This window comes from Ziziphus jujuba, chromosome 2 (assembly GCF_031755915.1).
Source record: "Ziziphus jujuba cultivar Dongzao chromosome 2, ASM3175591v1".
Classification (NCBI taxonomy): domain Eukaryota; kingdom Viridiplantae; phylum Streptophyta; class Magnoliopsida; order Rosales; family Rhamnaceae; genus Ziziphus; species Ziziphus jujuba.
Window position 1 is genome coordinate 24,014,405 of NC_083380.1, and position 26,854 is coordinate 24,041,258.

General features: G+C 32.7%; 2 protein-coding genes and 1 long non-coding RNA gene across 15 annotated transcripts; 1 reads left to right on the plus strand and 2 right to left on the minus strand.

Annotated features, from left to right (window-relative positions):
* Positions 1-8,495: 8,495 nt before the first annotated feature.
* On the minus strand, positions 8,496-11,022 carry LOC132800607 (uncharacterized). The gene is made up of 2 exons (XR_009635788.1): positions 9,844-11,022; positions 8,496-9,750 (listed from the first exon to the last, which is right to left on the minus strand). It is a non-coding gene; the product is annotated as an uncharacterized LOC132800607 (long non-coding RNA).
* A 1,508-nt stretch (positions 11,023-12,530) lies between these two features.
* On the plus strand, positions 12,531-17,530 carry LOC112489250 (putative disease resistance protein RGA1). Its single transcript, XM_060814720.1, has 3 exons — positions 12,531-16,650; positions 16,911-17,000; positions 17,320-17,530. Exon 1 carries the CDS (start codon positions 13,073-13,075, stop codon positions 16,601-16,603), a length of 3,531 nt encoding a protein of 1,176 aa, XP_060670703.1. The 5' UTR covers positions 12,531-13,072; the 3' UTR covers positions 16,604-16,650; positions 16,911-17,000; positions 17,320-17,530.
* Positions 17,531-17,903: 373 nt separating this feature from the next.
* On the minus strand, positions 17,904-21,832 carry LOC112491685 (uncharacterized). Of its 13 annotated transcripts, none has more exons than XR_009635771.1 (5): positions 19,410-19,798; positions 19,065-19,332; positions 18,866-18,912; positions 18,338-18,628; positions 17,904-17,963 (listed from the first exon to the last, which is right to left on the minus strand). XR_009635771.1 is itself a non-coding variant. In XM_060814687.1 (3 exons), coding segments are annotated over exons 1-3 (408 nt in total). In that variant the 5' UTR covers positions 21,760-21,824; the 3' UTR covers positions 19,374-19,460. The 13 variants fall into 13 exon arrangements, 1 of the variants encoding a protein (XP_060670670.1); XR_009635769.1 differs by having other exon boundaries at positions 17,904-17,984; XR_009635770.1 differs by having other exon boundaries at positions 17,904-18,167.
* Positions 21,833-26,854: the final 5,022 nt, after the last annotated feature.

Consider the following 26,854-nt stretch of genomic DNA (forward strand, 5'->3'; position numbering starts at 1 on the left):
TAACAATAATAATAATAATAACTGTAACAACTAATAATAATAATAATTATAAATAACAATAATAATAATAATAATAAATAGGCACAATCAAACTAAAATTGATAAATACGTTGCATAACCTATACATTCATAGCGGAAATACACTTAATGTACCATATATTATACTAATGCATTGTCCCATGGTATCAACTATTGTAGGTACACTATTACCAATACTGCCAGGATGATTGCTTATAATGGTCGTCCAACTCACTGGTCTTATAAGCAGCAGAAATTCGTTACTACACTGCTCATGAGTTGAATTGGGTGATAGCCCATCAAAAGGACATCTAATGCACTATATGATATACCAATGCTGCCAAATGATGTTTGGTGTCCTAAATACCACTTGATAGATAGGGGAGGCTAATCCTCATTGTGTAAAATACCTACAAACCCTCTCGCCCTTAGCTCCCATAGAATTGTCTATTCCTACCATCCTTCGGCCATGGGGAGAGTAGCTGATGCTGTTACCACGAAATACCCACTTGCCCTCTCTCACAATATTTCACAATGGACGACAAAATATAACTTGCACACTAATTTATAACATAATAATACAAAACATCAGTATTGTATGGTGTATCTACATTCTAACTAGCCACATATAAATATATAATTATGAAAATATCAACTTTTCATAATTGCATCTTAAAACCTTAATTTAATTGTTTTAAAAATAAATAACCAAAGAAATAGATAAGTAAATAAATAAATATTTATGAAACCCAAAATATAATGTCTTAAGGAAATATACTACAGTATCATCATTTTAATATTAAGTATTTTCATAACATTTAATTATTTTAGATCATCATAAATACATATATAAATAAATAATCAGAAATAGTTCTCATAAAATATTTATCACCAAAATTCATATACCCATAGTATATATCATTATTTGAAATAAATGCATAAGATTAGCTATTTACTTTTTAAACACATTAGCATAATTGAATAATATAGATATAGAAAGCATGTTAAATTTAAACTCAGCAAATTATCATAATTAAGCATAATAAATATACCTATATTTGTGCGCGCGCACACACACACACACACACACACACACATAAACATAATCCCGAAAACAATATATAACTCATAAAATTGAAAATGGATAATGAATATTTAATAAGACATATGTTAAGTGGAAAGCCCAACTTTAGACAAACATAAATAAATAAATTAATCAATAAATAGATAAATAAATCAATAAATAGATAAATAACTAAATAACGAAATAAATAAATTTATTAACTACATAATTAAATAAGCAACTAGGTAGACAAAATAATAACTTATTCTTAATTCAATGTAAGCATCTAATCCCTTTTTGTTTAGAATTTTATGAAATACTTAATTAATAATGATTGGTTAAGTAACTCTTTTAAATCCAACTTTTAATATTAACAAATTAAATGAATAAATATACTGATATATATATATATATATAATTATACTCACATATATGTATAAATATATATAGGTGAATATAAACAGATGATCTCGTAAATATAAATATAGATATACATGTATATGTCTAAATGTAACCCGATACTCTCTCTCTTTCTCTCTCTCTCTCTCTATATATATATATATGTTAAATTTGGATGCTACTGCTGATGATGATAAATTGACACAAAAACTCATCACGTGTCATTCAATTTTCGTTTAAAAGATGAACAAAATTTTCTAGATTTGTTGGTCAAGGCTAAAATGATTAGAACCATTATTTTCCATCAATGTCTTTCTTCAAGGAGGAGAGAGTCACTGGGTAAAATTGACTTGCATTTTAAGTTCCTAGCGCATTGGGTATCAAAGGACTATCTATGGACATTGTCCCAAATTTTATTGGTAATTGAAGCATCTGAGATGTCTTGTTCTTTCGTATAATTCTATGAAGGTATTGCCTGATTCTATTGCAAATTTGCATAATTTGCAAACTCTAGATTTATCCTGGCGTGAAAGTATTGAAGCATAACCAGGAGACGTTTGCAAACTAGTCAACCTTTGGCATCTTTTTGCCTATCATTGTGTGAATTTAAATATACCACATGAACTAGGGCAACTGGCTGATCTATAGACATGGACCTTATTTAAAGTAAAGGCGGAGCAAGGTGGCCAACTAAATGAACTTAAGAATCTAAACAACTTGAAAGGAGATTTAAGTATTATAGCTGATAAAGATAGATAAAATCTAAATGTGCAAAATTTGATGAGCAAACAACATCTGCGGTCCTTAGAAATATGGATTCATGGTAAAATGTTGGATGATTGTGAAGATTTGGTTCCACATATAAATGTTAAAAGATTGGCTATATGCAGTCGATATCATGGTGAACATTAAACAGTGTTCTATTGCTTAAAAATCTTGTGAAATTTACTCTAAATGGACATACAGGATGCCAACGTATAATGGCCTTGAATCATCTCCCATATTTGCAAGTACTCGAGCTTTTAAATTCGCCTGCTGTGGCATATATATCAAACAGTGAATGTGATGATAATGTCAATGGAAACTTGCTGCCATCCCTACAATATGCTCATTTATGTGGAATCCCACAACTGAAAGGATGGTGGAAAGATGTGGTGAAAACTCAAAATACAATATCACTACTTTTCTTTCCCTGTCTTTATTGATTAGATATTTGTTTATGTCCCAACTTAATTTGGATGCCTCTTTTCCCATATGTAGAAGAGCTTAATCTAGGGGGGCTCAAGCATAAAATCATTCCAACAAACATTAATGATGAAGAATGTGAGACCACCAATATCAGACAAAGCATCATCCTCTACTTCTTCTGCCTCGCTTCCTCTCTCCATTTTGAAGTTTGAAATTTTTGTATATGTTGGCTGTTCATGAATTGCATTTTTTTCTAGTTGGGTATGAAACCCTCACTTCTCTCCAGAAGCTGGACATTATAGATTGTTTAATGTTGGAATCTTTATCACCTGGTCTTGACCATCTAACCTCACTTCAACAACTGGTTATATGGGGGTACAAAGAACTGGAGATGCCTTGTAATGGTAGTGATGCAATTTCATGGCAACACCTCTGAAGCCTCTCTATTTTGAGGTTGTATAAACTTCCAAAACTAGTTACTCTACCTGAAAGGATTTAACAGGTTACTAACTTGTATGAAATCAGAATTTTTGAGTGTGAGATTTTTGAGGCTATTTTGGAATGTGTCAAAAGCCTTAAATCGGTACCGTTATTAGAAGTCAATCATGGTCCCAGTTTGAAGTTGTTGTTTGAAGGAATCGAGCACTTCACCTCATTAAAGCATCTTTCAATTGTTGAATGTCCCATCTTATTGGAAAGATGTGGAAAAGATACTAGTGACTATTGACCTATGATTCCCCACATTGAAGAGCTGGGTAGAAGGCTTAGGAAGATTATTAAGACGACAAAGTTGATCTTTTTTCCAAGTAATAATAAGTCTCTTATTGTTCTGATTTTGCTATCTTACTATAAGTACTCCCAATATCTATAGTCAATCTCTCTTATTTTCTTAATGGGCTAAATAGATATCAAGTCCATCAATCTTTGAACTTTGAACTTATTCTTTGATTGATTATGTTTATTGTTCTAGAAGATACTGGTTAACTATTGGCCTATTTTTTTCTCACATTGAAAAGCCGTATTTTAAATCGAAAATAATTCAAACCACATTTTCTATATCTCTGGTCCCATATGTATGTATCGTAGTACAAGTCTTATTGTTGTTTAGTTTTTGCTATCTCTCTAATTAACTAGACTCCCAGCCTCTTCATCAGTCAATTTGTTTTAATTTGAAGCCAATAAACAATTACAGACAAGGTGGCTTAAATTATTCTCTGAGGTGGAGACTCAAAAAGCTGTTAAAAGAGACAATGACTCTCAAATTGAGACTATTGCTGAACTTGAAGAATCTGTTATTTCTAATTAGCAAGCATCTGAACTATTTGGTGAAGAATCATATAAAGAACAACCTGTACAACCTTCACCAATATCAAATCAGAGGAGATCTGCTTCACCAAGTTATTTGCTTATTTGAGATAGAGTAAAGAGACAAATCAAGGCTAATAGGAAATATAGCTATACAGGTTACATAGCTTATGCCCTTGTAAATTTTCAAGATTTGACAGACAATGAGCCTAAGACTTATGCTGAAGCAATTAAGTCAAAGCAAGTAGCTCAATGGAAGGAAATGAAATCATTGCACATGAATAAAACTTGGGTTTTGCTTTCATTCCCATCAAATTAGCGAGTTATGGATTGTAAATGGCTTTTCATGGTTAAAACAGTTCTAACTAGTTCTGAATCAATGATATTCAAGGCAAGACTTATGGCCAAGGTTTTCACACAAGTCAAAGATATTGATTATAATGAGATCTTCTCTCCAGTAATTAAGTACATAACAATCAAAACTATGTTTGCCTTAGTAACATAATTTGATTGGGAGCTAGAGCAACTTGATGTAAAAACTGCATTTTTACATAGAGAGTTGGAAGAAACTATATATATGAGATAGCCTGAGGCTTTTGAAGTCAAGAAAAAGGGTGGAGAGCTTATGTGCCTATTGAAGAAGTCATTTTATGGTCTAAAATAATCACAAAAACAATGGTATAAGAGATTCGACTCTTTTATGGTGAAAATTGGTTTCACAAAGAGCAGCTTTGATAGTTGTTTATACTTTAAGGACACCATGAGTGACAAAGCAATATATCTATTGCTTTATGTGGATGATATGCTGGTTATAGGTTCAAAGATTAAGATTATACAATCAGTTAAGGAGCTGCTCAAGTCTGAGTTTGATATGAAGGATTTTGGTCCAGCTAAGAAGATTTTGAGAATCTCAATTGTAACAAATAGAAAGAAATCAGAAATGAAGCTGTTATAGTCATCATATATACAAAAGTTTATCTTAAAATTTTCAAAGGACAATGGTATAATGGAAATGTGCCACTTGGAGGACATTTTAAGTTGTTTTGTTGATCAATATCTAGCCATAAATTAAGAAAAAGAAGATATGTTGAGAGTTCCCTATTCTAATTCAGTTGGTTCTATAATGTACCTCATGATATGCACTAGACCAGATCTGGTGTTTGCTACTAGTGTATTGAGCAAGTAATATGGTCAATCTAGGAAAAGGTCATTGAGAAGCAATGAAATGGCTTTTGAGATATCTTAAATAAATAGCAAATGAAGGACTAATTTTCAAAGGAAATCAAGATGAAGTTGAGTTAAATGGTTACTTAGATTTGGATTATGTAGGAGATAGGGACAAGAGGAGGTCCATTTTTGCATATGCTTTTACTCTATTTAGGAATTATGTGAGTTGGAAATCTCAACTATAACCTATAGTAGCTTTATCAACAACTAAGACAAAATATATAGCCACAACTGAGGCAGCTAAGGAAGCAATATGGCTTTAAAGGTCTACTAATGGAGCTTAAGGTACTTAATCAAGATGTGATGTTATATTTTGACAGCCAGAATGCAATCCATCTATGCAAAAATCCTATTTTTCATGAGAGGTCTAAACATATCAAAGTGAAGTATCATTTTATTGGAGATATGATTTCACATCAAGTGTTTAAGTTGGAGAAAATTCCAACTAAGTTCAACCCATCTGATATGGGGGATCAAAGGTCATGTTTGTGAGCAAGTTTAATGCTTGTAAAAGCTTGCTTAAGATTGGGGCAAGCTAGTCTTGAACAGAGTTGAAATTGCTGGGATGGTGTTTCAGTTTCTGCACGTTTTGTATTTTGAGGATTAGGTGGAGATATGTGAGAATTTTATCTTCAAAACCTTTGTAAAGGTGTGTTTATTGGTTTGAAATTGTGAAAGAATAGAGAATAATAGGAGTTACATTGAAGCTGTAGTTTGATGGGTATTGGCTTTAGTAGAACAACATTGTTTATGGAGCTGGTAATATATTTGTTGGATTGCCAGATTGGCATTATCTGGCTCACTTAAGAGATTCTATGTCATATTGTTTTCTATTTGTTGTAACAGTTTTGGTGCCACATCATAAACAAAACGACGTGTTTTGAGAGAGGGAATCCACAAGATATACATGGGTCTTCTTCAAGCATAAAAAATAGAGAGCTGATTGTCTTCTTCATCTAAAGTGAGAAAATTTCAGATTAACCTTTTAGAGAGAGAAAGTCCAAAGTTCTTCATATGGGTTTTCTACACCTTGTGTCTCTATGTGAGATAGAGTGGTTTCTTTGTGAAACACATGAGTGAGGATGTAACTGGGGCTTTGAGATTGGTTTGTTGGGTTCTTTTTGTGAGATCACCATTGTTGATCTGAATTAAAGCTTGTGAACATAAACAATTTTATATAGTGCAAGAGCTTCACATTGGAGCATAAGGATGTAGGTCAATTTCGACCGAACCTTGATAAATTTCTGTGTTAGTTTGTAGATTTAGGTTCTTCGCTTTGGTTCTTAGGATTCATAACAATTATGAAATAATTATAAGTATAATTTGGATACAGCATTGGAATCCAAAGTTGCAAATTTGAAGGATAAACTACATCTTCAATGCTTATTTTTAGAATGGAGGCATGAAGGCTACAATGATAAAGCAGATATCGTGCAAAATGATGAAATGACACAAGATGGCCACAAACCACATCCAAATCTAAAAGAATTCGAAGTGCAAGAGTACATGGGCTTGAGATTTGCAAGTTGGCTTTCTTGGCTTACTAGGGCTGTTAAATTAGATTGAAATTAGTTTAAAAATGCAAACATCCGCCAACATTAATTGGATTGATTACTTATCTCGAGAAACTCCAACTTTGTCAATTGACTGCTCTAGAGTAAATATTAGACATGGACATTTACAGGGATAATGAGTTTACTTTGTCAACAACTTTGATAATTCCATTGTTCCCCTCTTTAAGGATACTAGAAATAAGAGAATGTCCGAATTTGAAAGGACGGTGGGGGAAGAAAACTGATATTGATGAAAAAGATGACATTGTTGGATCAGTGACAAAGAATCAAAATCAGCCTTTTTTCTCTTGTCTTTCTGATCTAACCATACAGAATTGCTCTAAGTTAACTTCAAGTCCATTGTTTCCATATGCCGAAAGTTTGCACTTGAAAAATACAAGCTTCAAGCCTTTACAGCAGACAATGAGAATGGTGATCAACAATATGGAAACAACATCGGCCTCAGCAATATCAACAACAACATCTGTCCATTATGTTCCTCTCTCCAAATTGCAATTCTTGTTGACATCATAGATTGATGATGTAGAATCTCTGCCTGATGGAATAGGGAACCTCACTTCGCTTCAGTCTTTTCACATTTTGCAGTGTCCAAATTTTTCATCAGTGCCAGAAAGGATAGGCTTACTCCATCACTTCGTTCTGTTCAATTTTTTGCATGAACCAAGTTAGCATCAATGCCTGAAGGCATAAGCAATCTCTCTTTGCTTACATGCCATCGTATTTCTCACAGCACCAATTTGGCATCAGTAATGGAAGGCATGCACTGTCTCAAATACAGAGCTGCTAAAAATTGAGAACTGCCCGTCTTAATGCAGAGATACAAGTTCGACGATTGGCTTAAGATTTCCCACATCCCAAGAATTCAACTGTTTTAATAGGATTTGGATACAAAGCTTCGTTCTGTTTTTTTTTTCCCATGTTGTTTATAAAATGGTGCATTTCTCACTTTATTATTTGCTTTAATATGTAGAAGCCATTTAAGAATTTGTTTTTCTTCTAATCTAGTTGGTGCCACAATGCATTGAATAATGGATTAGGGGCAGTGGATATCTTCCAAAAGACTATTGTCAAATCTAATCAATGAAACTATATATTCTCATTTTCTTTCGAATATTTAGAATTTAGTTTTTAAACGTCAAACGCATTATTTTGCTTTCATTTATTTTTCGTGCTTAGAATTTCTGTCTCTGCTTTGAATTTTGAGGTTTGCTTCTCTTTTTAAGAAGTATATCAATAAACAAAAGGTACAAGGATTTTTCGAAATCAATTTGTGTTCATTAGACATTCTTACATCCTCTGTTTCCATCCTAATTCTCTCATACTACAAAATGGATTGCAGTTGTTCACTTCATTGATTTGCAATCTAATGCTCTTGTGCTTTTATACATAGGAAATTATATGATATGTTGATTTAGTTACTAATAAAAAATTATTGGTTGGTTCAGAAAATATAGGTAAGGATTTTAATTTTGATATGAGACAAGATTCTTAAACTTTATGTTAATGTCTACTGGAATAACATACATATATATATATATATATATATATATCATGTAAAATTGGCTTCGGAAAGCAATTGATATGAAGGGATATTTACTTGCAGCAGATGATGTGTGAAATGAGAATTGTGAAGAATGGCTTGTTTGAAAAGCTTGTTATTGAGTCATAGTAAGAAAGAAAATTTACCCCAAAAAGTAATTATATAAGGAGATAATTATTAGTAAGTATAAAATCGAAAGCATCTCCCAAAGGTGTTGGGAATGGAAAGTACCTGATTCCTCAATTTGCTTTGCTCAACTTTACAATCAAGACCTGTGTCCAGTCATCACCAACCGACAAATACAATCACCAAAGTATATTCTTAAGAATTATGAATATGCCCTCAATGACTATCCATATACGGTTTAGCCCATTTTCTATAATGATGCTTTCCTTTTTTCTGCTTAACATTTATTAGTTTGCCATCTGAACACATTGCAATGCAGGCTATCAGTTTAAGAGATAATCTTAATTACTTTTTTTTTTCCCCAGCATTATAATGATGGAGCACCACATAAATATTTGAAATCCCTTGCACCATTATTTCCACCAAATGCCCTCAACCATATAAATAGATCACAAAAATTGTACTTCCAAATTAACATTACAACTTGCTGTCTCATTTCTACACAAATGACAAAGTTCAATCTCAAAATGCACTAGTGAACTTCATCCTTCAAAGCGTCAAACCCATTTGTTTTATAGCTATTTTAATACTATCAAAGCAGCTTATTATAAGAGCGTTACATGCATTTCCTCCCAGATTACAGCAAATATTTCATCCATCCTTGTAAATTATAAGAAACTATGACACTTTGCAGAAACTGACCTTATTTTATAAGGGTGCACCAGTGGTATAATTTTTAAAATACATTTCTAAAACAATTTTATGAGCACAGATAAAGTAACTGATGACAAGCAATTTTACTACCTTTGGTCGCATGGTTTGTATTTCAAGATTCTTTTTTTCTTGAAGGAAAAAAATGTTGATGTTTTGTTTTTGCAATTTAAGATATAGAAAGGATGAATATACTACAAATATGAAGTCTTCAAACGAACAGAAAACAAAAATGAAAGTTCCTAAACTTATTCCTACCTATCAGTATCTATGTTCACCTCTGCAAGCCATGTTGTTAGTTAAACCTACAACTCATAATGATTTAGCATTCACATCTAATGGCTCGTACCAAAAAAATATTAGACAATGACAACAATTGTCTAAACCATGCTTCATGTATTTCAAAATCATTAACTAGACATGAATAAAACCTGCATAACATCAAGAAAAGGACTAAAACTACCTGCATAGCATCTTGGTTTGCCTGCTGGTTACATGGTGGAGCTAGCATATCAGATTTCAGGGTCTGCAGGCTTCGAAGGATTGGTTCACAAGTTTCTCCAGAATACGAGTTGCACATACTGAAATCATCAAATTCTCTAGAATCCAATTGAACCCATTAAGAAGTATAAGTAAAGGGAAATATGCTTGAAAATGAGAGATTCAATTAAAAATATAGAACTGCAAATTACCTTCAAAATTACTGAGCAAGCATCAACACAAGCTCCTCTTCCTATTCCTCTAAATCATTTAAAGATCAAGAAAGGAAATAAAAATCATGTCATACATACAAGTTCTTTAATTACAAAAGTCTACACTTTATATATATGTATATATATTTTCATAATGATCTATACTTACTATATATGAATCTACCTCAGACAAAAAAAAGTTACTTTTCTCACTATTTATATATGTATTTTCAACGACCATTGACACTGTTAATTCTCTTGCATTTTCATACTTAAAACTTGCATCATAAACATATTATATGGTATCTTAAAAAATTTCATTGAGATTTTCCATTGTTTCCTTGGGTCACCAAATGTTTCTTGGCCAGTAAAGCGGTTAACTTCTGAACCATGAAATTCAGGTGCATCAACATTTATGACGTTTTACATGATATTATTGTCCCTTTCAGGTAACATCTCATGGATTTACTAGTTTTGACCAATTGAGTTACAACAGTCACCTTAGACAACTCCTTAAAGTAAACACAATAATTACAGCTAAAAAATTGTCTCAAGTTTCTATCAAAGATTTGATAAATCCAAAACCAAAATTTTTCAACAATTTATACCAACTCAATACTATACCAGTAGAATATTGTCCCAATAGCTTAATTAGGAAATAACGATTTTAAACAGGCAGCTTACTCCCTACACGCACTGAATATATTTTTACATTGACAACTCCATTTGATTTTTTTCAAATGAAATTGATCCTTGGCTTCAGATAAAGAGAAGAACAGAACAATATTGAAAAGTTTCCCTATCTATTAAGTTATATTATGCTTTTGTAAGAAAAAAGTTCAATGGAAAAGACAAAAATACAAAAATACAAAGACCACGGTGGCAAAAAAATGAGTGGAGCATGTAGCTTCAAGAAGCAAAGTATGTAAATCGTTTTAGAATATTAAAATAAAAAAATAAATAAAAGCAAAGTTGGACTAGAGAAAAGCTGCATGCAAATGAAATGTTTTAGTTTCACATTTTTACAGGGGCAATGTTAGAAGTAGCTCCATTCACCATCTTTACAGGGGTAACCTGCAGATGTATGACGAGTAAATTTGGAGAATTATATGCCGAGAAACAGAACAAAATCCTCAAATAGGATATTTCAGCACAAACTGTGAAATCATATAGATGACAATAAAAAAAGTAACATAAAAGAGAATACTAGCTAAGCAAAATCATGTAAGTTAGTTATGATCCAAAAAACTTCAATTATTTGGATGTAGGCCCGAAATAATTTCCCCTCTCTGATTTTTGTGTATATGTTTGTTTTCTAACATGGAAAATAATAATAATAGCTCTAATATAATGTTACAGAACTAATAATTCAAAAGGCTTTAAATTATTATAAGAATCCCTTTTTGTATTGTTTGTGAAGGGGTTTCTATAAATGTTAACATGCACAAATCATGCTTGGTTTCTATAATCAGATTTGGTAATTTGGGTTCGAAATATTAATTCGAGATTTCTATGCTTTAAATCAATTTTAAAGATATGTTTGTGGTTCGCAAACCCAACAAAACAGAGACGAGAACCGGATTGATGAACAGAATGGTATCTTTTTTCATGTTATCATTTTTCTGCTGTTTGTTTTTTTTGGAGGCCCGAAATAATTTCCCCTCTCTGATTTTTGTGTATATGTTTGTTTTCTAACATGGAAAATAATAATAATAGCTCTAATATAATGTTACAGAACTAATAATTCAAAAGGCTTTAAATTATTATAAGAATCCCTTTTTGTATTGTTTGTGAAGGGGTTTCTATAAATGTTAACATGCACAAATCATGCTTGGTTTCTATAATCAGATTTGGTAATTTGGGTTCGAAATATTAATTCGAGATTTCTATGCTTTAAATCAATTTTAAAGATATGTTTGTGGTTCGCAAACCCAACAAAACAGAGACGAGAACCGGATTGATGAACAGAATGGTATCTTTTTTCATGTTATCATTTTTCTGCTGTTTGTTTTTTTTGGTAGTTATTTTTCTGCTGTTTGTTTGCCTGTACACGAAGAAATACAAAACGACAAAATGATAAAAATCATTTATAGGGATTCTTTTTTATTTTTATAATCATTTTCTTTTTTATTTTTTATTTTTTTGCAAGTCATTGAGGCAAATTAATTGATGGGGTCGAATCCAATGCTACAAAACAAAAGAGGAAGTGGCAGACAAGAACCTCAAAAAGTCGTAAAGTTAGTGACATTATTGTGTTATTTTGGCTAGCACTCTCAATAATTTTGAGTTGATGGGGTCCAATCAAATGCTACAGTTCTGTCAGCCAAGACCCTCATGGAGTCGTAAAGTTAATAACATTATTGTACTTCATCGTTTATGTCGTAGCACGCGAAGATAAAAGCAGAGTGGCTAAAGTTTGTTAGGATAGCAGTAAAACAGACTAATAGCAAAAAAGTTGAACATTAAAAAAAAATAAAAAAATGCCTCAAGTTGTATAATTTGACAAATTATGGTAAAAAGCCACATGAAGTATTAATCAGTTTAATTAAGAATACATGAAAGGCTTCACTAGGTTAGATGCCAACCGTTAATTTTTAGCTGTTAATTAAAGATGCAGTACTTGAAGAGCTTTCCAAGAGCATTGCACGTCCATCGTAACGGTTCAGGTGATAATTATAGAAGTAACACAGTTTTGTTTGTTTTCTTACATTGGATTCTGCTTATATACTTTGAGCCACGTCAAATTTTGTAATTAACAATTAGCTAGCAAGCCGTTTTTTCCAAAGTAAAGCCATTTTGATTAGAAAAAGAGGATTTCTAAAATAAAGCGCCATTTTATTATGGCTTTACAGCTGATCATGTACGCAAACCCACTTTCTTCAAAGTAACTTTAGAATTTGTGGCTTCACACTTTCCAAGAAGAAAAAATGCAAGCACATGCCTCTGTACTGTCACTTCGATGTCACTTGTAAAATGTGTCATGGACAACAAACTCACGGTAAAATGCCACCAGTAGTTCTAAGACAATTGTGATGCGAATTTTGATCCACTTAGAGTCCCGTACCCTTCAAATAGCTTCAACAGGCGAGTAACCTGGAAGTACCAAGCCACTAAAAACTCCGGATGAAATAGCATATTCCTCCTCACATACTCATCCATATCGATCTTTCTCTAATTTCTGACCGATCCAGAGCTTTGAACATTTGATTTTCTCTTTGTTTTTAATCCAATGGCGTGGGAGGTACTCCTTTCCAGTGTTGCAGATGTGATTATTAAGCAATTGGGTGAAGCAATTGAGAACGAGGTTGCCTTGTTATCTGGTGTTGAGGACGAGCTTCAGAAACTTAAAGACACCGTTTCAACAATCAAATGTGTACTTGCTGACGCAGAAAAAAAGCAAGTGCAAGAAGAACAAATCAAAACATGGCTGAGGAGGCTTGAAGGTGTTGTTTACGAAGCTGATGACTTTGTGGACGAGTTCTCCACTGATCAAACTTTGCGCTCACAACAAGAAGCAATGACCGGGAATACACTGGCCAAAAAGGTACGAACTTTCTGCTGCTCAACTTCATTCCCGCTTGGTTTTCGCCATAAGATGGGTAGGAAAATAAAAGACATTAGGAACAAACTAGATGCCATTGCAAATGACAGAAAGTTCCATTTAGTGACTGGCCTTCAGGAGACTGAAGTAGTGACTGCGGAGTGGAAAGATCACTCGTTTCAACGGGAAGAAGATACTATTGGAAGAGAAGATGACAAAGTAGAAATCAAGAAACGTTTGTTTGATATGAAAACCAAGGAAAACATAGGAGTGATTCCCATAGTTGGTGTTGGAGGCCTAGGAAAAACCACACTTGCACAACTAGTTTTCAATGATGAAGAGGTTCAAAGGCATTTTGAGCCAAAATTGTGGGTGAGTGTACCTAAAGTTTTTGATCTGGAGCTAGTTGTCAAGGAAGTTTTTCAGTCGGCACGACAAGGCGAGAGATCTACTGATATTACACTAGACCAAATGCAAAAAGATATTCGAGAAAAAATAAAAGGAAAGCAATTCCTACTTGTGTTAGATGATATATGGGATTTGGATAACCGTGAAAAATGGTTGAGTTTAGAAAATTTGTTGAGAGATGGTTCCAGTGGAAGTAGAATAATAGTAACCACACGTGATAAGGAGGTTGCACGCATCATCAATGGCCCAGAAGAACCACCTTACATTTTAGAGGCATTAGATGACAATAAGGCATGGTCTCTGTTTGAAAAATTGGCTTTTGTACAAGAGCCAAAAGATTCTATCATTGTGGAAATTGGAAAGGAGATTATGAAAAAGTGTGGAGGAATTCCTCTAGTTATTAGAACAATTGCAAGTATGTTGTATTCCAGACATGTTGATGAGTGGTCATCTTTCAAAGAAAAGGAACTATCAACAATATCGCAATATGATAAAGATATCATACCTAGGCTTAAGCTGAGTTATGATCATCTTCCATCACATTTGAAACGTTGTTTTGCATATTGTAGCTTGTTTCCTAAAAACCACATTATTGATGTGAAAAAGCTAATAAATCTTTGGATGGCTCAAGGATTTATTAAGTTATCAAATCACCAAGAACGTCCAGAAGACATGGGATATCAACATTTTACTGATCTACTTTATAGATCCTTTTTTGAAAAAGTTGTAACTGATCATTTTTTGAATAAAACAAAATGCAAGATGCATGATTGCATGCATGATCTTGCAATGTCAGTAGCTGGACCACAATGTGTTATGTTAAATTTGAACGTTGCTGCTGCTGATGATGATAAAATTGAGACAACAACTCATCATATGTCAATCAATTTCGGCTTAAGAGATCATCAAAGTTTTGCAGATTTTTCGGTCAGGGCTAAAAGGATTAGAACCATTCTTTTTAATAAATGTTCTTATTCATCAATGTTGAGATTGGGAAACTCACTTGATAAAATTGATTTGCAATTTAAGTTCCTACGCACTTTGGGTCTCAGTGGACTGTGGAGGAAGACTGTACCAGATTCTATTGGTAGATTGAAGCATTTGAGATGTCTTGATCTTTCCTTTAATTCTATGAAGGTATTGCCCGAGTCTATTGTAAATTTGCATAATTTGCAAACGCTTGATCTGTCCTTTTGTATAAGTCTTGAAGCATTACCAGATTCTATTGGTAGATTGAAGCATTTGAGATATCTTGATCTGTCCTGTTGTGAAAGTCTTGAAGCATTACCAGATTCTATTGTAAATCTGCATAATTTGCAAACGCTTGATCTGACCTATTGTGGAAGTCTTGAAGCATTACCAGTAGACATTTGGAAACTAGTCAACCTTCGGCATCTTTATACAGGTATGACTTTTGAACAAATTCATCTGCCACGTGGACTAAGTCAACTAACTAATCTACAGGCGTTGACTAAATTTCTAGTAAAGGCGGAGCATGGTAGCCAACTAAATGAACTTAGGGATCTAAACAACTTGAGAGGACATCTGACGATTAGAGTCCATGAAGATGGGATAAAATCTGAAGGTGCAAATTTGAAGAGTAAACAGCATCTGCAGTCCATAGAATTATGGATTGATGGGAAAATGGTAGATGATTGTGGAGATCTGGTGCCGCACTCAAATATTAAAAGCTTCACTTTATGCGGTCCATATCCAGGTGCTGCATTATTAAACTGTGTCCCCTCGCTTAAAAATCTTGTGGAGTTTAAGCTATCGGGACATAAGGATTGCCAGTATATAGCGGCCTTGAATCATCTCCCACATCTGAGAGTACTCCAGCTTTGGTATTTAGCAGCTGTGGAGTACATCTCGAGCGATGAATATGATGATAATGTAGTCGATGGCAACTTGCTACCATTCTTCCCATCCCTACAACGACTCTTTTTAATTGATATCCCAAATCTGAAAGGATGGTGGAAAGGTGTGGAGAACACTGAAAATACAAGCCGATCACTACCTTTCTTTCCCTGTCTTTCTGAATTAGAAATTTATGGGTGTCCCAACCTAATTTGCATGCCTCTTTTCCCTTATCTACAAGAGCTTCGTCTACAGGGAACGAGAATAAAGCCATTCCAACAGACATTAATGATGAAGAATATTGTGGGACCACCAACATCATCAGACAAAGCGTCATCCTCCTCCTCTGCTTCTTCTGCCGCCTTACTTCCTCTCTCCACTTTGAAGATTCTGACAATTGATGATATTGATGATATTCATGAGCTTCAGTATTTTCCAGATGGGTTCATAACTCTCACTTCTCTCAAGAAGCTGAGTATTGTAAACTGTTCAAAGTTAAAATATTTATTTCCGGGTCTTCACCATCTCATTTCACTTCAACAACTGGATATTCATGATTGCAAGGAGCTGGAGATGCCTAACGAAGATAGTGATGCAATTTTGTGGCGACACCTCCAAAGCCTCTCTATTTTGAGTTTGTATAAACTTCCAAAACTGGTTGCTCTACCTGAAGGGCTTCAACAGGTTACTAGCCTGCAAGAAATCATCATTTTTAACTGTGAGATTTTGGAGGCTGTTCTGGAATGTGTCAAAAGCCTTAAATCGCTACGGAGATTAGTAATCAAAGATTGTCCCAGTCTGATGTGTTTGCCAGAAGGAATCGATGGCCTCACCTCTTTAAAGAATCTTGAAATTGTTAGATGTCCCATCTTATTGGAAAAATGTCTAGAGGATACTGGCGAGTATTGGCCTATGATTTCCCACATCAAGAATCGGCGTTTGGTTGATTTCTGAGGATGAGGACGATTCTGAGGAGCATCAACTTGCTAGTAGTGTCGCCCGTAAGTCTTATTATTTTGTTTTTGCTTTCTTTCTATAACTACTACTGATATCTTCAGTCAATCTCTTCTTTTTGTAATGGGATTAAATGGATATCAAATTCAGCTATTTTTTAACTTTGCAGCCTATTCGGTGATTGATTATGTTCAAAATCCTTCTGGTTTTAATTGAATAATTTCTAGAACATTCTGTTGTAATTATGTTTCTCTTTTAAACAACAACTTTCTCTTCAAAGCTAATGGCTAGTTTGTATAAACCACAGGATCTCTTCGATGGCTTTGATTTGTTGATTGATTCACTAATAACCAAATGTACAACATGCTCAAAAGATTTGGTGCCAGAGGCCATGGAGGTATTCATAATTATCCATTCGATATTCCGAAGTTTTGTTGTTGTTTTTACTGGTGCCGCTGCTTTTTTTTTTTTTTTTCCTTTTATTGTTTTGCTTTATGTATCGTGCACATGTTTATTCTTGTCATTACATAATACCAATAAGGCCGATTGTGATCGCCTTCCGATTAACTGTAATTTATAATTATATGATTCTGATTGCTTTTTTTCCAGCACTTCTTTATGCTTATCATATCTTCCTAAACTATCAAAAACAAAGGCCGATTGTGATTACTTTCTGCTTGTTTATTTTTTTGTTTTTTTGTTTTTGCTTTTGGCAGGTGACCAGCGCAAAGAAGACTGCAGAAGACTTTTGAAAACTCGTTCTTTTTCTGGTGTGGCTTTAACTGTGATTTAGTGACATATTTATTATTATTATTTTCCTTCTCTTGTATGGATTAATTCAGATTTATTTGTGGCTTCTAAGACATGGATTCTCTAAAGTTTGGAACTCCAGATTTTAATGCCTCCAGATTCGCTAACGTTTGGCCATATAATTAATTTGAAATTGCAAATGTGGTTACCACTATACTGATTAATGCTGATTAATGTTTGAAAATTGTTACCATTGATTTACAGTGAAATCTATATGTCAGGTGACATATTAATTGAATAATAAATCTATATGTCAGATGACACATTAACTGAATATTCATTTTGTTGTTTAGATTTTTCATTTAAAAAGTTAATAGAAAATTCAACTAATAATTTGTCGTTTGATATCCTACTTGTAACTCGTATTCCGTGAAAGTTAATAGCCAAAAATTTTTTTAAGAAAAAAATGCAATCCCCAAAAATATTTATATTATGAATTAATTATAGAAAGAATAATTTGGTCACTTCCTTATATAATTGCTTAAAAGTGTTGGAATGGAAAGATCTGAGTCGGTCTGCGCCAACCTGCCTTCAATCACCAAATTATATTCTGCATGATGCATTACATTTTCTGCATTACATGTACAGTTTGGTACATTTACATTCTAGTACATTTATTACAATAATGCATTACATCGTTTATTACACCAATGCATTAAATTTACTACAATAATGCATTTCTACACAAATGACAAAAGTTCAATCTTAATATACCCTCGTGCATCGATGGGACAAATAATGTACAATAAATACTCTGCAAAACGAAAAATAATAATAATAATAATAATATCATGTATTTTTTTGGAACAGTCAATATCATGATATGTTATTGAACATCATAATGGTTGTCAAAAACATGCATTCAATACCCTCACATGCATTAATCAACATCGTTCTTCGAAGTATTAAATCCAGTTGTTTTACCTCTCATTTAAAGTGAGCATCAGTTCTCATGCAAGCAAATCACCACCAGAACTAAGAACATTTGCACTGACTGGAGAAAATTTCTTAAGTAGTATATGGTTCTTCCATTTTCTCTGGTCTGGCACTTTTGCAATAAGTTGTTTGAATCAAGTACTTGGAGACACTCTCTCCCTCTTTATAATGTCTCTAGGCATATCATCAAAACTTAGGGCCCTGCAGCCTCCAAATCTCTGTTTGATATCTATTTTAACATGTATTTCCTCCCCTGTTACAGCAAATATTTCATCCACCCTTGCAAATTTAAAAGAAACTGTGAGACTTGCGGAAAATAACATTTCTATAGGGTGCACTAAAGATAGCACCATTGGTTGAATTTTGAATTTCAAAATTCTTTTCTCTTAAAGGGGGAAAAATTCTTGGTGTTTATGTTTTTCCAATTTAAGAGATGGAAAGGATGGATATGCAAAATATGAAGTCTTCACAAGAATACGAAACAGAAATGAGTAAAGTTCCTGAATTTATTCTTACCTATCGGTATCTATGTTCACCTCTGCAAGCCAGGTTGTTTGATAAGCCTGCAACTCAAATGATTTAGCATCCATGTCTAATGACTCTTAATCCAAAAAATTAAGAGCAATGTATAGACCATTCTTAATGTTATTTTGAAAATGTTAACTACCTGCATAAAACCTTCCTGCAATTTATCAAGAAAAAGGATAAAACCTACCTGCATAACATCTTGGTTTGGCTGTTAGTTAGATGGCAAAGCAAGTATATTAGATTTCTGGATCTGGAGTCTTGGATGGACTGGCTCACACGTTTCTCCAGATAACAAGTTGCACATACTCAAATCATCAAATTCTCCAGGATAAAGCTCATCTGAACAATGTACCCATTAACCACTTTTCCTTCACAACCAATGGATAGCAACTCCACCACTAGTAATCTCTGACCAGACCAAACATAACCAAGAAGTATAGAGAAAGGAAAATATACTAGAAAAATGAGAGATTCAATATATATATATATATATATATTAAAAAAAATAAAAAATAAAAAAACTGCAAATTACCTTCAAGATTAGCTCCTGAGCAAGCATCAACATGAGCTCCTATGCTAGTTTCTCTAAATAATTTAAAGACCAAAACAGTCATAATGAAATCATACCACACCTAAAACTTTTTATATTACAAAAGTTTATACCATCTACATTCTGACTCATATAGATTTACTGTTCTCACTATTTCTATATGCATTTTTCAACAACCATTAACACTGTTAATTCTCATGTAGGTTAGAATAAAGCCCTCAATTCATCATATTCATACTTAAAACTTGCATCATAAACATATTATATGGTGTCTTAAAAAAATTCATTGAAATCTTCAAGTATTTCCTTGTGTCACAAAATGTTTTTTTGGCTAGGCAAGAAGTTGATGTCTAAACCATAAAATTCAGGTGCATTGTTAATCTACGATGTTTCACATGATATTAATAATAGTAATTTACATATATATATATATATATATTTGTATGTTCACATGATATTCAAATAAAAATCTCACACAATAGGCATTTCACATATCCATCTATCATACATTCAGGTAAGTACTCTGGTTTCTATCAAAGATGTGTCAGGTTTCATATGGTAATAGTGCTTTATAGATGAAACACATTTCATCAAGAAGAATAGCACACAGGTTGCCCAAATTTTTTTAATGTGTTCAAAATTTTTCACCCAAATATCAATTTGAGATTTAGAAACAGTAAAGGATAAAGTGAACCAGTATTAACATAAGAGTATATCGTTTAGAAACAAAATAGTCTGTGTGGTTTTAATTAAGCATACTGGCATAATCAATCACCATAGAAAGACAAGATCATTATAAAATATCTTCACTAAGGACTTGCAAGAGATTGCCCAAAATACAAAGACTGGGATCCCACCACCATCTCCCGAATCACTCTTATCCTCAGAACAACCAGAAACTTGTACAAGTGGACTGCTGCTTGTCCCTTTCAGATAACATCTCATGGATTTACTAGTTTTGACCATGTGAGTTACAACAGTCACCTTAGACAACTCATTAAAGAAAACACAATAAATACAGCTAAAAATTGTCTCAAGATTCAAAAAGTCCAAAACCAAAATTTTTGAACCACTACATGTAAAAGTAAATACTACACCAGTAGAACATTGTCCCAGTTGCTTATGAAATAACGATTTATAACACGCAGCATTACTCCCCATGCACACAGAATGTATGCTTAGATTAACAACTCCATTTGACTTTGTCATATCAAATTGATCCCTAGCTTCAGGGAAAGAGAAAAACAGAACAAAGGCAAAAAGTTTCCCTACCTATTACTTTCGAAAGGGAAAAGAAGAGAAAAAGTGTATCCGCAAAGACAAAACTATATAGAATCTTTTATAAAATAAAAATGCCTAGATGTCAAATATATATGTTAGGGACATAGAAAAATCACATTTTCAGTAAAGTGGTTCAGTTTAAGCGTTAGGTGGTTAAAATTAAGCTATTTACTCAGAGCTACTTTTACATTCCTTGTATGTTTTGATCCTAAGACCTATTGTGCAGCCTTAAGTTATTGTGTCTGCACACCGCATACTTGAAGGACATAAAGTAAATTAAGATGAAAAATGGCTACCTATCTCTGCTATGCAAGCATCTACCTATCCCTGCAATGCAAGCATCTAGGACATTAATCTTTGCATGCAAAGATGCTTTTGTATTTCTAATGGAACAAGGAAAGATGCATTAAGCACATGTACCATGTCTTTGTAGGATGACAAAAGTTTCCTCCCATGAAGCACATGTACTAACTTCATACAAGGTATATATCTGAATCAGCCAACACATTTCTACTTCTTAGAACCAGTATAACCAAGATTAAACACAACCAAATGCAAAAAACACTAATAACTCAGCTACCAATATTTTCCTGATGGCTAAACAAAGTAAATTATTCCTAAAAACACATGAAAGCAGAAGATAGTACCAACCTTTAGCAGCCAAAATGAGCAAATACTTCAAACCCAATAACAGAGAGAAATCACATAAACAAAAAGAATTGGGAACAAAAACCATGAGAAAAAGGAACAAGAGTGACTGAGATTTTAGAAAATACATCTGGTAAAGATAAGCGTTGACGAGAGAAGTGGCGTGCGATTTTCCAGCGGAAGAAGAGGAGGCCCATTGTTGCCTGTAAGCAGCTAGTTTCGACCATTGATTTCTGAGGTTTCTCTGTGCTGCTCGCCTCCACAGCCTTGATACTGATGGCGGTAATGGTGACGGCATCAAGCTTTGGTTTTGAGAATTTGAGGTTGCTGCTGCTGCTATGGAGGAAGAAGGGGTTGCTGGTTCTAGAGTTTCCATTGTTAGGTTTTGAATTCGCCCAGCCATTACCGAGCAGAGCGACTGAGGCACTGTTTTTTGAACTGAGAAAAATGTTTAAAGGAATAAAATTAAAAAAAAAAAAAAAATCAACAAACAGATTTTTTTTTCTTTTTTTTTTTTTTTCCTTCGGAAGAAAATCTGTTAATGGCTTTGAATTTAGCGTTTTTCTTTTTCTTTTCTTTTTTTCATTTAAAGTTATTCAAAATGCCTAATTATTTTTGTTTTCTATCATAAAATGCTTAACAAATTTTAGTTACAACCAATAATTATATCAAATATGTAAACCGTATACAATTTATATAATTTATAGATACTTAAATAGAAAAGGAATAAAACACGTAGTTTAAGTGGTTGAATATCGTTAGGATGTAAAGAAGTTTTGAATAATTTATAAATTAGTTGGTTTGTTAAAAAAAAAATAAAAAAAGAAAAAAATTTATCAACAACTTAGAATTCGGTAAAAATTCATTAATACTTTTAAGGTTTGAAAAATCATTTCTTATCTTTTTTAGAATAATAATCATTTACCATCTTAGGTATTGTTTTTCTATAAAATTAATTTATGAAACTCTCTTTTGGCAAAAAAATAAATAGTACATTATTATCTATAATTTACTTTATAATATATTCACTACAAAATATTGTTTACTATAAATTGCACTTTTATAATGATAAATAATGAAATTAAAAATATATAAATAAATCACAATTTTTAAGCATATATTATTATATAAAAAGATCATAAAATAAATTTTTTTATTTTTTTTTTAAATTAAAGGATAAAATATAGTTTTCATTTATAAATTTACTCTATAATCAACCAAAAGGAGTAAAATAATGATTTTTCAAGCCTTCAAAATATTAATGATGATTTTCAAAATTTGAATGTGTCAATGGATTTTAAAAAGCTACAGACGATATTTTCTCAAGAGAAAATCAACTCATAACCCCAAAAAAAAAAAAAAATTTATATAGAAAAAAAAAAAATCAATGCATTATCAGTTAGAACGTAATATATATATATATATATATATTATTAAAAAAATAAACCCCTAATATATGCTTCTTTTTTTTTTTAATAGAATGGCCCACTTGGCCGGCCACACAATCTTCCGCTTGGTATTACAAAAATGTCTTGTCCAATATTTGTCATAGAACTCGAGACACACATCTAATAAGATGCACCATTGGGCTATTCAAGTTTCCCAAATTGAGATGGGTGGTGGCATCAGGGGTGGATAACCACTTCATTGCTTATTTTTTTAAGGATATTAGCACATTTGTCCCTTAACTGTGTTGTGATTCACAACTAGGTACTTAAAATTATTTTTTTGGTATTTTGCTTCCAAACTCTTATAAACACATCACCATTCATCCTAAGCTATATTTTCATTCCCAATGGATTGTTAAACTCATATAAGATGCATGTGGAATACCATCGCAAATAGGAATGTCAATAGGACAAGGCAGAATCGATTTTTAAAATCTCATCCATGTTTGCATGGAGAATTTTTTATCTCATTCCGTGGTTTTTTCTGTTTCTTTATAAGTGGAGCGAAGATGAGGATTTCCCAATCCGAGATGGAGCGGTTTTCCACTTTTTTTTTTTTTTTTTTTTTATACTTGATATAATTTTTTTAAAGAAATTTATATAAAAAAAATTCTTTTATGAGTAAAATATAAATAAAGGGACTAAAATATAACAAAAATACAATAAAATACGTGAAGGTCCAAATTTATAATTATAATAAAATGCATTCTTAAAAAGAAAATAATCATAATAATAACCTTTAAAAACAAATAATCAATCATAATAATACCATTTTATCTTAGAAATATGCTAATTTTTTGTGTGTTTCTGCAAATGCTTTAAGCAGAAGAAAGAGAAACTTAGGACAGGAAAGCAGAGAGACAGAGTTGTTTATAAAGAAAGAAAATTTAGAGGAAGAAGTAGAAGAAGAAGAAGACCTTTTTGGTGGGAGGAGGGACAGCAGAACGATAAGATAGATAAGGATTGTGGGGATCGACGATATACAAGTCAGCCTTTAGATACTGATTGCTTTCACTGGATGAAGAACTATAGCGGATCAAATTGGCTTGTTGTGCAGATTCAAAATATTGAGTAATTGGAAGCTCATTTGCTTAATCCCAGTCCCCAAATGCTGGTATTTGACCACTCCTTTTACAATAATCCTTTTTCATTTACATTCACAAACCAAAACAAAACATATTAAACATAAAAAAAAAAAAAAGATTTAGCACAAAAACACTGCTAGATCAAACAGAACAAAAAATATATGTGGTCGGCAAGGACCTTGCTTGGTGGCAGCGATGAACCTTGGTTGCAGCAGCTTGGTGAATGGTGCAGCAGCAATTGTTTGTGAAGGTGATGTCAACGGTCAAAGTTGAGGGTTGTAAGTGTTAAGGCTTGTAAGAAAAGAAGAAAATGATGTTTTATATAAATGAAATTATAAATATATATATATATATATATTAGGCTGAGTTTGGGCCATCCCTGAGTCGGGTTTTAAACTTTTGCCCCAAGCCCATCCCGCAATCCCGATTTTTCGTAAAAAAAATGGGGCGATGCACCATGGATATTGGGTCATTTGGAGCAAATTGCCATTCCTAGTAGTAGGAGCAATCTATGTCATTTCACACTCTCTAACACACCACTCCCTCTCAATATCACTCTCACTCTTTCTCTAACACTCCTCTCTTCTTTCTATTCTTCCTACAAAAAAAAACTTATAAATTAGGGGGAAAGCTTGTTGAAATACTGATTTAGAGTTAAAATTCAATTTCCCTTCCAATCTTTCTCTGATCTCCTTCCAATCTCCCGAGAATCTCTCTTTGATCTTTTTCAAATATACCAAATTGGTCCCAAAACTCTTTGATCACTCAATACCGTAAAACAAATTGTGGGGTAGAATATCTATTTTTTTGGGGATTAGTTGCTGAAGCAAAAAAATGGTGCGCAACAATGATGAAGACAACGTTCCTATAAATCGTAAGTGTTTTTTTTTTTTTCACTTGATTTGTTTTTAATTGTGCCACCTTGAGTTCTTTCTTTGTAAAAAAACATGTATGTTAGGGTTTTAATATGGAATTTTGTAACATCCTATCTTGAAAAATACCTAAAATTTTAAAACTTTGACAAAGTTTGATCAACTAGAATGTTTATGAATCTCATGTTTGCCTTTTCATGTGGTTAATGTTATGATGGAATGGATATACCATTGTGTAGAGCACATCGAGACGAGTTCATAGACTGGTGGCATGCTAAATTTTAATTTATGAATAAAAAGTTATGGTTCAGGACAACTTTAAACATCAATATTATATCAGTATCTAAACCAATTCTAGATTTTTGTCTTCTAGTGATCCAAGACTCTATATATAAGTGGAGGGAAGCATGCATAATAGTGAACAAATTCCAAAGTACCCGTTATATCCCTCAAACCTGAGATACCTCTCCCCATACCCATGGGTTTGAATCGGGTCGACCCAAACCCATTTAACACCTAAACATGGTCACTGGTATTGTGCCTATTTCCTCTGACCACCAAGCTACATGTGCCAGCCAGGCTTGTAGCTAGTTGACTGAGCCATTCGTTGGTAAATCAAGTCTATGAAGCTGCCAATGTTGAATAAAATGGGTCACTGGAGTTCGTGGGTTTTTTTACCATTCTAAGCCAACCCATACCACCTTTCCCCCCATTTTTGAAGTTTCTAAGCTCTAATCCAATCTTCGTTTATCAAAATTATTCACAGTTTGAGAAATCTATCAACAAAATTTAACCGAGTTTTCAATGAGTTTTCCTACCACCCGTGACACTTTTGGATAGAGTTGAGCACGCCATTATATTCCTTATCTCTTAATCTTTCTACTAATGTAAAGTTTATGAATTTTAAATAAATTTTTCCATTTTTGGATCAATTAGTTAAATACCGGATAAAATTAAACTGTGTTTGGATAAAAATCGATCAAATTAGATAAAATTGAATTTGAATTAGTATAAATAGATATTAATAAGACCCATCAACGATAAGCCTATGCTTGTTTTGAGAGATCATCATAAATAATTGAAGTGTGCTGTTCGTGGTACATAAAATATTCAGCTATACCAATTTTTTTATGGTAATATAGCTGTGCATACTATATTTAATTTTTCCACCATTAATGTTAAATAAAAAGAAAAAAAAGAAGAAAGAGTTTTCTATTTTGAAAAAAGACCTATAACCAAATTCGATAGCTTGGGTTCCATAATCCCGATCATGATTGTTCTACCCTCAAAGGGAAATGTCCTTTTCTTTTTGGTCAGTTTTGGGCAAGGAGGGATTCGAACCCCCAGCACCATGGTTCGTAGTCATGTGTTCTAAACAAAAGTTGTGGAAGTAAATACTTAAAGTTGATTTTTCTTGTCTAGCAATCATTTCTATCCTTAATACCAAGTCATTCAATTTTGTAAAATTGACTTTCAGGTGAAAAACTTCAATTTTGGATACCGAATCTTAAGTGTTTACAATATAATTGGAACATTCAGTATTCAATTTATGTAATTTTATAATTGTATAAATTATTTGAAAACATTTTGTACATATTAATATCTTAGGTTTAATTTAGGAGCCTAAAGAATATTTTATTATATTACAGGTATTCGTATTGAGCCTAGAGGCAATCTTACGGAAGAGTAGGAGTGCGCATCAAAGGCATCAGTGAGTGATCATATTTTCAATAGTTTCGGGTATGCTAGTATAATATATATGTGACTTAGACATTCTCTATATATATGGTTGATTTAAATGTTTATTTTATGCATATATGAATATTGATTTTCTATGACTTTTGATAAGATTTTTAATTGTTTCAAATTCTAATGAGTTCATAATGAATTTATGAATAATGGTATTAAAATATTTTGGTAATTAAATTAATATTTTAGTCCTTTTGAAAATAATTGATTTTATGAAAGAAAATTGGAAATTATATATTTTTAAATATGTTTAAGTGTTTTTAATATTAAATTGCTTTACAAATGGTTTAAGATGATATCACTGTGGTATTTATGTTTTGGTATGGATATTATACTATTGTTTT